Source organism: Cydia amplana, chromosome 3 (assembly GCF_948474715.1).
Source record: "Cydia amplana chromosome 3, ilCydAmpl1.1, whole genome shotgun sequence".
NCBI lineage: Eukaryota > Metazoa > Arthropoda > Insecta > Lepidoptera > Tortricidae > Cydia > Cydia amplana.
Genome location: NC_086071.1, coordinates 11,717,577 through 11,730,351, shown reverse-complemented (window position 1 = coordinate 11,730,351; position 12,775 = coordinate 11,717,577). Strand labels below are relative to the sequence as shown.

General features: G+C 39.0%; 1 protein-coding gene across 1 annotated transcript in view; it reads left to right on the top strand.

Moving 5' to 3' along the window:
* Positions 1 to 6,455: 6,455 nt before the first annotated feature.
* The window catches only part of LOC134662507 (uncharacterized), a 37,379-nt gene continuing 31,059 nt past the window's right edge, over positions 6,456 to 12,775 (top strand). The window contains exons 1-4 of the mRNA XM_063518759.1: positions 6,456 to 6,681; positions 7,817 to 7,907; positions 10,201 to 10,392; positions 11,235 to 11,309. Of these exons, the coding sequence (XP_063374829.1) occupies positions 7,830 to 7,907; positions 10,201 to 10,392; positions 11,235 to 11,309 (345 nt within the window). The 5' untranslated portion in view covers positions 6,456 to 6,681; positions 7,817 to 7,829. The remainder of the gene's footprint in view (positions 6,682 to 7,816; positions 7,908 to 10,200; positions 10,393 to 11,234; positions 11,310 to 12,775) is intronic.

Here is a 12,775-nt window from a genome sequence, read left to right as displayed (position 1 = left end):
AGTTCAAATGATAACTTGTATAATACTTTTCTGTAAAATCAAAGTGTCGCTCCCGCCGCCCCTGCAAATGAACTGAGGCAAGGGTAGGGTTACCAGACGTCAGGAATTTTCCTGACATGTCAGGAATTTTGGCCGTTTGTCAGGAATGCGGCCGGAATACGAAAATGTCAGGAATTTTAGTGAATTAACAATATGTACCTAAAAAGGTACATTATTCAAATTTACTTATCTAGCATACATAGATATCACATACGGCTAGACCCCCCGTCGCCCGCCGATACAAGCGTCAGGAAAAAATATCGCAAATCAGGAATTTTGTCAGGAAATTCCAAATTTGGATCTGGTAACCCTAGGCAAGGGGGCATGCGAGACTACGTTTTGCTAAAGAATTTAACTACATGGCGTTAGCTGTTTGCGTGCAATCGAAAAGGATCATCTTACCTCTTGGGACCGACTCGTACACCTTTCCCCTACACTTAACGCCTGAATCTAAAATTAATCAAACGGTTGTATTACGATCGTCGCTACTTCTCCGTTACTAATAATAATTATTATTTAAGCTTCTTATCTCACACTTCCATTGTAAAATTGTCTTTTCATTTGTTATATGTTCATGATGTGTGATCCCTTGAAAGTAAAAGGCTAAAAGCCTCCATCTTTTCCATTTCTGTTTGTTAGTTACTAACTATCCTTATTTAATTTTGTGCGACTTTGAATTCGACCGCCCGTTCGTGTCTAAGTACGTTAGTTATTATTATTAATTAGTTCAAGTGAGATGAACCGTCACTAATTTTAATTTTCAATGTATGTTACGCTACCTCATACCAGGTATGCCGTAGTGTACTAGTATTGATCATACTCTACTGAACTTTTAGGCTGGCCCTGCGAACGTTCACACGACGGAAGTATATTGCTAAAAGTAAAACGTAAAAAATAAAATATAATAAATACTAGGGTACTTATGTTTTCAAAAATGAGGCAAATGGTTAATCACATTTCAGAGAGTGGACAATACTTATGATGATTTTTGGTTTCTTGGGATCTACAATTCATTTTTTTTTGGACTACTTCTGATTTTGATGTCCGTTTCATTCCGTTCTGGCTAGTTTTTTTATTATCTCGGGAATTCATAGACCATATACCGGACTCGGATTGGAACCTTAGCCTAGCTAGAGGTAGATACTGAAACTGGCTGAAATCTTTTAGACAAGGTAAGGTGGGATAAGACGAAGTTTATTTTGCTCGGGGCAAGACAAACAGTATGAGGATTCCTTACAAGTGTTTGTCTTGCCCCGGTGACAGTCTTAGCCCACCTTCCCTTATGCATTTGGTTTTTGATTGGTACCTAAATGGATACGAACTTTCCCAGGAGACCAAAAATTAATTCGGTAGCTTTCCCACCGCCGATGATTAACGAAAAGCAATTTTTTTCATCGCATTTCTTTTTTGTCCCGTCGGCAGTGTGAGTAGTCTGCGATCAACGATTAACACGCTCAGTGCCAGGAACCCGCCTAGTGGGCGCTCGGAACTTATGCTCAAATGTCAGACAACCCACTAGGCAGGTGCTTGCTGCTATAAGTAGCCATAGATAACAACAGGATACGACAAAGAGCCCATCTAGCGGGCGCACATCGCACATCAGGCTAACAAAATAAAAGTAACAGAATGTTTGATTCTGAAATTCTGCACAACTCTGGTGCCTGCCTTGTACTGTGTTGATCGTTATGTGGCCTCGCCAACCCGCCTAGCGGGCGCCTATAGAAGATATTAATGTTTATTGTAGTATTGTTTAACGTTATGTCTGGCAGCGAATGTTACGCGTCTTTTATATAACAGGATCACGAAAATAGTGAGTACAGGGGCCCGTTTCTCGAAACCTTGTAACTTGTAATACAAGCGGATGTCATATTTAATGTTAATGTTAAGTTTAATGGCGCATTGGATCTGTCTGTAAGGTCAAGTAAACATTTTTCAAATAAATAAATAAATATTTTGACAGCTTTTGTTAGAAATGGACTTCCACTCATTGACGTTTATCTCAGGACGGGCCTTACGACACTAAAAATGGTACTAGTTCAGCAGTGTCACTCACGAATTCGAGCCAATCGTGCAGTCTATCGCAACTAGTTACGACCAATCGCGCGCGTGATGCGAAATCAACCAATCGCGTTGTAGCGGTGTCAGGGTGTCACACCGCTGTACTGGCCCTATTCATGCCCCAGTCTTATTGCCCGTAAGGCCAGTCCTGAGATATATGTCAATGCTTCCACTTGTATTACAAGCTTTTGAGAAACGGGCCCCTGGTTGATCTCTTGCTGTCTGTCGGACAGGTGCCATATGAATAAACTGCACTTTAATTCGGAGATAAAACTCTCGTTGTTTATTACTGACAAAAGTTGCCTTCCACACTTGTACGGGTGATGGCAGCTCCTCAATACCTTTGTATTATTGTCATACTAAACGGCCTAACATGACTCTACTCTACTCTTGTCTGTTTTAATACTTTTCGAGCCTTTATACCTACTCGTACAGACTTGAACCAATATATTGCTCGTCTTTTAGTTTACAAGCGTATCTCTTAGGGGTTGTGCACAAATCACGCGAGGTGTTTTCGGCTACTTTTTGACCCCTCCCTCCCCCTTGGTGATATTTGGTGAGGTTTTTGGCTAACCCCCCTCCCCCCCACAACCTCACGTGTATTTTTTAGAATTTTTTCATTAGACTTAATTTTAAGTTACGCGCTCCAAAATTTCTTAAAATAAGATAATAGCGAGCTATTTTGAAGTGCGGAGTGAGATTTATGTTTAACGAAACCGAGTAAAAGTATCTATTCATGATGTTGTAGGTATTTTTTCTTAGTTTCGTTCACTGTAGAAAAATACACGTGAGGTCTCCTTATACCCCCCTCCCCCAACGTGATCTGTTGTGATTTTTTCGTGACTCCCCCTCCCCTATCACAAGCCCTTATATGTATTAGACTTGGCAAAGTCAGGTATCTCGAAAACGGCAATTTTGAAATTTCAAAATTTATGACTCAAAATCTATTAGGCTTCGCAAAAGTCATGCTCCAAAAGGAATAGACACACTACTTCCGATAATCAAAAGGCCCTTAAATGCAATCTCGTGACCCTGGGTTAAAATTTTCTAATTTAGACTTAAAAGTCGCGAGTTTAAAATTATAAATGTTGAGGAGGCCTATCTGGGTAAACGCCATACACAAGCGTGCGCGGGCATGGCCCTGTTTGCTTGGTTTGTCTGTTCAAACTCCTGCAGCGCGTTTCTTTTTACCTTCGACTGTCAACTCTCTAGTATAACTTGGCCCAGAAAGTTACAACTATGAGCAATCGGAGGTCAGACTGTAATCGTCATCAAAGTCAAATCCACATGTGCGTTCTCCGATTGAGCTTATTGATTCGTCTCAACGATTCGATATTATTCGAAATTTCTTTGTCTGCGTCTCTAACACTTTTGCATTATGGGAGTTGGAGATGGAGATTCAGGACCTCGAATTTAAAGAACACTTAACGTTTTAGTCGCTTCAATCCAGGCTTCATCGCGTCTTTCTTATTTAATTATCAGTCATCGCAATGAAGTTTGGATAGAAATAACCATCATACGAACTTAACCCAATGCGTGGTAACTAGGGAAGATGAGTATTGGCGAGAGTATCAACTTTTTTTTAGAAAAATATCGCTGGAGGAGCGTTAGTGGGCGGGTTAATTTTTAGTGTAAAAGGATAAACTCTCTTGCGGTAATTTATTGACCTGTATGTAACCAATCGTAGCACGTAGTTTGTATAAGTGTATTTTGTTGTATTTTAGCGCAAAACGATGTAATATATTAATTATTGCAGGTTGATGTCAAGATGTTGTTTGAAAAGTATTTTTATTTACCTTAACCAGTGTATACACTTTTGTTTTATAGTTAGCAATAATAGTAGCAATCGTGAATAATGAAGTTTTATTTGAATATTTTTTACTTTTAATTTATTTTACACCAGATCTGTAATGTTGACACACCTTGTGTTGTCGTCATAGTTAATTCGCCCTAAGATTATTCACGATAACGTTTGTATCATCAAACTGGGGCTGTATTTGGTGACCAACTTAAAGAAATGTATACGTTTAGTTAAGGTCTTAATTTGTCTAGGACCAAGACTCTAGGTAGCTAGTATCATTTAAATGATTCCAATGTATATTTTAAATAATCTAAAAATGTAAGTAAACTGTTTCGTTACACAAAGGAATTAATTTAATTGTGTTAAAAAAATAATTAACCATACCTTTAAGAGGGGGCGTAATGCCAGGAAATTAGAAGGGGACAAAAGATATAAGACAGACAGAAGAAGAAATAGCCATCGCGCGAGTTTTTACCTTTTATTTCAACTATCCGGAAAATATACCTACTTCTGTTAAAAATTTTGCTCTTACTGCTATGCTATGGTATGTAGGGAAAAGATTTACAGTTGAAAATAAATTAAAATTAGGTATGTTTTCGTGAACTTTTTCATGACATTTGCCCTTGATTAAAACGTGTAACAATTGCTGCTAAAAACGCCGTCATAAGTAGACGGGAACAAGCCGTTTAAAAACCAATTTTACCATCCTATTTATATGGTTCAAATTCATGAAAAAGCCTATTCGGAGATAACAAATTTTGTTATCTCCAAAAATAATGCCCCTGTTGTTTTCTTCTTTCGTTCTTTGAATAAGCTGTTACATAGATTTGAACCATAATACTATCACGATACAGTTGCTTTTTAAACGATATTGTTGCTTTGCTACGTGCTTAACAAGGGAGCTGACCGCTATGCATAAAAGAAACAAAGTTTTTTTTAACAGATTAGGGTCACAAATTAGGCGTAAAAATTATTTCAGAAAATTCATACTATAATCTCTGTGCGTGTCGTCCATGTGCGAGCGGGACGCACTGATTAATGTTGGTCTCCGAATGCAGTCCCTAAACCTAAAACATTAAGTTTTACTCTTTAATCATGAAGTGTAGTTTGTCAACGGTTAGATTGAACACGTTATTGTTGCTTCGTTGGATACATTTTGTATAGGTAGATACCAATTTTATGTTAAGGTAACAGTTTATTAACAAAAAAGCTATTAAAAGAAAGTGTACTATGCAGCTGTTTCATTCCCCCTGTTCCCGTCGATCCACGTCCGCCTGCAACGTTGTTGTAATTATTTATGCGTAGGTACCTGTGGTCACTGGGGGACAATTACATATTTTGGACTAAAAATGATCATGATCGTTTGACAAAACCACGGCTTGGTAAATCGCGACTCTCTCATTGGAGCCTCTACAAGATTCGGATTTAATTATCACTTAGAGATGCTTAGAGTTCTTAGACCACTCAAAACTACATTGCGACACTTTGAGATTCCTAATCCTATTCCACAAAAAAGTCTGCCTATTAAGTTGTGACGGAAGGGCCACTACGTGGGCGTAGTGGCGTTACGGAAACCTAACACAGTATATCCTGACATGCTCTTGGCCGGTTTCTTGCCTTTTGGCTAAGGAACTCCAAAAATGACATCTATTTGCTGACAGAAAATTTGATGGAACGTAGTAGGTAAGATCATTTTGGTCATAATAGAAACCGGACAAGTGCGAGTCGGACCCGCCCACCGAGGGTTCCGTACTTTTTAGTATTTGTTGCTATAGCGGCAACAGAAATACATCGTCATCTGTGAAAATTTCAACTAGCTATCACGACGGTTCATGAGATAATCGTACCTACAGCCTGATGGTGACAGACAGACAGACGGGTCACAGTGGAGTCTTTGTAATAGGGTCCCGTTTTTACCCTTTGGGTACGGAACCCTAAAAATGGCGCTTTTATGTTGGGTAATGTACAGTCACCACACGGGATTGTTACGCCATATAGGGTCCTATCTAAATTGGTCGTCCCATACTTATGCTATGATATGTCCAATTTAGCTAGAACCCTAAATGGCGTAACAATCGCGGAGCGGATGGTACGTGCTTTCTACCCACCATGCTAACCAAAATATACAGTTTTATTCTTAGCGCCGGCGCAATAATAGAGCGACTATTTACTTAGTGAGCGCCGAATTGAATGCTAAGTACCTAGGTACTTACCTAACATAGATTTTCTAAAGCCCTTGCTACACGGTCGCCGACAAGCCTTCTAACCGTCTGTCCTTGGTCTGACCTTGATCAGTTTTGGTCAAATTTTGTTGGAAACAAGTGTCTACACGGTCCGTCCAGACCAAGGCCACGCGGTCTGAGGGGCTTGTCGGCGACCGTGTAGCAAGGGCTTAATATGTAACATGCGCCAGACTCATTATCGTAAGCTGACCTAGTGGTTGCATGGCGTACAATGGGAGTGCAGACATAAACCACATACCTACCGTGCCGGTAAAAACATAGAATGCCTTCGAAGGTTGTTAGTCCCTTGGTGGGGAGAGGCACGCGAACACAGAAACAAAACCAGTCGAGTCTTTCCCACCGACCGCAGCATACAGCTCGTGGCCTGCGCTGAATGAACTCAAAACTTATCCATTGCAAATTGGACAGTGACGTAACACTTCTTAGATAGTATAGTAAGAGTGATGATAAAGTGAAAGGTTATCAGTGAATACAAAGTTGTGGCACACGTTGTGTTGTTGGATTTCGCGCCAAACTCTAGACAAGACGCCACGATTTAAGGTGACAAACAAGTTTTGTGGTTGAGATCCAGGTATTGAAAACGCTAGTAGTTCCCATAGCAACTTGACAAAATATTTCCTCCATTTCTCGGTACATGGTAACTTGAGACTTACAACTTAGCGGTCTCAATTGTAATCTTTATGACTTTTAAAAATGATTGGTCTTCATCCATTGCACATGAACTTTCACTTGTTTGTTTAACGTGACGATTATCATCAGTTACTTAGAGAAGGGACCTGCGATCAGATGGACCTTGTTTTTGCTGGGAGATCACCTTGAGTGAGTCGTAACTCATGCAATGGGTGGGATTAGTATCAATATCAAGTCTCGTAACGCGAAACGGATATATTTAAGTATGTGCAGCGTGCAGTTTAGCCGCGTCGTGCATGTCATATTTATTGCACCTGTAGTAAGTGAAAATTGCTAACTAAGAGTACCTACCTAACTAGACAAGGGCAGTTGGGTTACTTTTACTGGGGCTTATTAGACTGTATACTGTAGGCCTTTTATTAGGCTCCTATTATTTTAATAAACAATATTAAAATACTTGAATTAATTCAATTGAATAAAAAATAAAAATAACATTAGTTGAACCAAGTGCGATTTGAGATTAGGGTTCCGTAACATCACACAAAATGGAACACACTGAACACATGAAATTAACTGTGCTGTGAGCTGTGTGAGAGATGGACAGACAGACACACAATAAGTTATCCTATAAGAGTAACGTTATTTGAGGTACGGAACCCTAAAACACCAAAAAATACCTACGTAGGTATATTTTATGAATAGAGGGCAAAGCCTTATAGATTTACTGGAGTGAGTGACTTTAGTACTTACCTAACGTTAAGTATGGCTATTGAGGCAACGAAACAACAACAAGTATTACGATTAAATTAAATGATGCACGCCGAAATGGTGTATATAATACTTTTAATAACAATACATTAATATTGTATTTGTGTTGTGTTTACGGTAAGTCGTAACTTATGCAATGGATGGGTTAATTTAGTATAAATATCAAATCGCGTAACGCGAAACGGATTTACCTGTTTGTATTAAAGTATGCCGCATATACATATATTGTATGTATAGGTAACGGAATCTGAAGTTCGGTGTTGGATATATGTTTCAGGCTAGCCAACGAGATGGGAATGGGCGGCACAATGGACAGCTGCGGGCGATGTATGAAGTTCTCACTGATATGCATCAACGTTGTTACTTTTGTAAGTAAGTTATTGGCTCATGTGTAGTTTACCTGTGTGAGTACAAACTCCTATATACAGGGCGGTCCAAACATAGACGTCCAAATTTTTTTTATAGATTCCTCACATCGTGGGCTATCAGAATATATACCTACCCCATGTATGTTGCCGATTTTTCGTAGTTTACGAGTTATGAATTTTTGAACTTTTAAATTTGTTAAGAAATTCCGAGATGAACCAATTAATTTATTAAAAAAAAAAACTATTGAATTTTATTGAATGTTTCTTTTTGTAACACAATCCTTTACAAACGGCGCAACTGCTAAAAAAAATCAGCATCCTCACTTGGCTGCGAGTTGGAAAAAAAAGAAGACCAAAGTCAAAGTTTCTAGTTTAAAAAAAAAATTAAAAGTTCAAAAATTCATAACTCGAAAACTACGATAAATCGGCTAACATACATGGGGTACCTATATTCTGATAGCCCACTATGTGAGGAATCTAAAAAAAATTTTTGGACGTCTATGTTTGATGGACCACCCTGTATGTATATACCTACAGGGCAGCGCGATTTCGTTACGTCTATGTCTAGATCACAGACAAGACATCCTCTAGCTAGACTGAGTAGTAGAACATAGTAACACTACCCCAGTCACTACCCCCTCTCTGTCACTATATACGGTAGTTTTACTCCATCTTCGAGTCAAAGTGTCAGAATCCCGTGCCGTGATTGGTCCGTGTATTTGAACGGACCAATCACGGCACGGGATTCGCTCACCTCGTCCCCCCGCACCCCCGTATTTTTGGCAGCATCGGTTTCATGAAATAATTGCTCTAAACTCCGTCTAGAGGATTCCTAGTCTATGGTCTAGATATAGGCGAAAAAGGGAATAAGTAGATCTTACTGGATGAATTTCACTATCAAGCAATTTTTACAGATTTATGATTTAATTATTTATTTTGTTATTTAATATCTGTTTTATTAATAATATTTTTAGTAAATGGTCGGACTATAATGAATTAATTATACTAAGTTAAAATTATTTTTACTAATGTAGGTACCTATCTGATTAAAAAAACAGCGGTTCCTAAGAAAACCTCGATCTTATGTATGTTTCGCCGAAAGGTAGAAACTCCGAAACTTCACACCCGCCCCACAGTAAACGTTGCTTATTTACCACTTAGAGAAGGTACCTAATAGGTACAGTCGGTGGCGTCGGTGCCCTAACATATTAAGTATCCACTTTTCTATATAATATTAATAATATACAATTAGTATGGCGACGTGGGTTATATACTTACTTAAAAGTTGGGGCACCGACCCATCGTCCCAACTGTACAATCTGTACATCGGTGGACCTTTATGCCACGGTACATTTTACTCATATCCGACATCCGATATCGGATCGTACAATAAAAATGCTTTTAACCTATATTTTTTGTATTATATGATATAATTTATATAATTCTTATTGTAATGTTAATATATACTATAAGCTGGGTAATTTAATACATAGGTCAATAACATTTAGATACAGTTTTTGGACATTTGTATACATACCCTGAATCTGAATTCTATTCGAACACCACAGCGACCAAAACAGAGTAAAACAGTGACCCCCATTTATATTACCCAGCGCAGTTAGATTCTTATCTTAGCTTCCGCGTTGTTAATGTAGGCGTGGGTGACGCCAGGATAAATTTATAATATAAATCAACGACACCTCTGCCGTACACCGCCCTTAGTAATTCACACGCGATGGAAGCCCTTCGTTGTTATGGTTTTATTTAATTTTTTACTACGTAGGTACTATTATATTTAGAATTTTTATTACCTTATACCTTTAGAATTTTCACCATAAAGTCGAGCTTTGTTTTCAATTGTACCTTACCCTATCCCTATACTATCATTTGCGGAATTGGAGCTGTTGATAAAGACCAGGTACTTAGATACCTACGTAACTGACGGTAGCTACGTTAGGTTTTAATGGCTTTCTAAGCTGTACCTACCGTAAATTATTTTACAGTACATATGGTGCTACTTTCCCGAACTAGTGCGGGAATGAGCACTTTCCGTGCGTATGTCGAAAGTTTAAAGTGCCATATGTACTGTAAAACGTTATACGATACACATGCGAATAGGCAATTCGCAACTCGTGTCGATTTAAAACACTCCCTTCGGTCGTGTTTTAATTTATCGCCACTCGTTTCGAATTTCCTCTTTTCCGTATTTGTATCGTAAATAACTATTTTGTTTAAGATTAATTAAGAAAGGTTTAGCGATTATAAATGGTATTTGCATATGTTTTTATTACAGATCGGTGGGCTGCTGGCACTGGCGCTGGGCGCGTGGGTGTGGGTGACGCGTTCTTTTTCCAGCACGCTCATGAGCAACAACTTGTTCATCGCGTCCGTGGGCGTGGTGGTGGCCACGGGAGCGGCGGTCATGCTGCTCGCGCTGCTGGGCTGCTGCGGCGCGGCTAAGGAGGTCAAGTGCATGCTGCTCACGGTACGACAACCTACTTGTGCACTTGGTACCCTGGTGGTGGTCACGGGAGCGGCGGTCATGCTCCTCGCGCTGCTGGGCTGCTAGAGCGCGGCTAAGTAGGCCAGTGAGGCCGGACGGTGGCAAATTCATCGTATGCGGCCATTAGGATTCTGTGCCTACGGCCTCTTGGGTATATTGGGGCTCCTCTTGGGTCAGAGGGTCTGTCATTTTGCCCGCTTTCGGACCCTACAGTTACGACACTGCCCACGAGAGTAGCTAACAAACATACGGCCTGTCGTTGCTAAGCGGTCACAATAGCATGTGAAAATTACCCTTGACAATCAATAAAAGCTTTAATACGTAAATACTATATGTAAATAAAGGAATGAAAGTACCGAAGTAGTTCAAAGAACCTTATTATAAGTTGTTTTTGTAATAATTGCCTTAAGGTCGATATCGCGTGCCTGAAGACCCTTTCGTGTTACTTTAGCAAAAACCGTAAGCTTGGAAAAATATTATTAGAAGTGATAGAATTACGCTAACCTTCGAGACTTTTTTCAATGGAAATACACATTTACGTTGTTACACCATAGGTGCTGTAGATACAGCGCCTCTTAATTCAGCTGTCAAAACAGCATATTTACAATTTCGCTACAGTTTTTGAGTTTTAGAACTAAACAATTGACGGACTGATTGAATCAGCAGTTAACTACAAAATTTCCCATTTTTCCAAAATTTTGCAAACGTTTTAATTTAACGGTGACAGGCGCTTTGCTGAATGTGGCCCATATTCCTTAATTTCTTTGTTTACACGTAGCCATTTGTAAGTTAACTTTCATGCATGGGTCAATGTATTGTTTCAGTACTACATCCTCGTGTTCATCATCTTCGTGCTCATGCTTGTTGGAGGTATCCTGCAGTTCGTGTTTCGGGAAAAGGTATTAGACATAGGTACCTTACATCCTATAATGTGGGGGTTCTCAAACTTTTATGTACTGCGACTCCTTTTACATTGTAAATTCTTTTGTGATTCTCTTGAAAATTAAGATAACCCGCGCGTAGCTCTCGAATCTAAACTACGCCGCGCCACTCCAGGACGTCGTGGCGCTCAGTTTGGATCATTCTCAGTAGATCCATTGACCAGATCCATCATGTATCTACTGAGATATTTTTTTCTCAATTGATCCAATTTTGAACAATTTTGAAAAATCCGTTAACCAGAAAATTTTCAAAATGTTGAGTCCGCAACTTAACTAGACGGAGCCCCGCTTCGCGGGGCTCCTATTTCTGGGCGGTTTGCCCTTCGGGCATCTGAAGCTACCTAACGAACCTAACATACCTACCTATTGATTTAGTGTGATATTCGTTAAAACATTACACTTTGGGGAAAAAAGCGTAGCTCCGTTTAGTTAAGTTGAGGATTAATATATTAATATATCTATTAAGACTACATTTTCTCATTAGATCCATTTTATTAAACAGCAGATCAATCGAGAAAAAAATATCTCAGTAGATACATGATGGATCTAGTCAATGGATCTACTGAGAATGATCCCTCAGTTTGGGAACCCTGTCCTTTAATGAAATATCTATATGAGGAGTTGTATTCGGCTGATAACCGTTCCAAGTATCGTAGGTTTGAATTCAGTGATATGATAAAATAAAAAAATACGTATTAGGGCTCACATTACTATTACTAGGTATCTAATATAGGTCCGGTTGGAATGAAAGAGAATAGTGAACGACCGCTTCTCTATTGAAACAGTCCCCATTTTCCTCCCTGGATGCATATACATAATGGAAAATATTTTTACATAATTTATTGTTATACCTATTACCCATAGCTACGTACCTTCGTTTAACTTTTTTAGGGTTCCGTAGCCAAATGTAAAATTATTGCCTTTTATCAATAAAACATCTGAATCTGAATCTGAATCTGAATCTGAATCTGTCTGTCTGTCTGTCTGTCTCTCTGTCTGTCTGTCCGTCTGTCCGCCGTATGTCACAGTCACTTTTCTCCGAAACTATAAGAACTATACTGTTGAAACTTGGTAAGTAGATGTATTATGTGAACCGCATTAAGATTTTCACACAAAAATAGAAAAAAACAATAAATTTTTGGGGTTCCCCATACTTAGAACTGAAACTCAAATTTTTTTTTTCATCAAACCCATACGTGATATTAAGGTTTCTAATATCATTTTTTTCTAAACTGAATAGTTTGCGCGAGAGACACTTCCAAAGTGGTAAAATGTGTGTCCCGTCCCCCCCCCCCCTGTAACTTCTAAAATAACAGAATGATAAAACTAAAAAAAATATATGATGTACATTACGAGGGGCGTTCAAAATATTCTCGGTATTGATATCTTACGACCTCTTCTAAAATTTCTTTCGTTACTGGCCG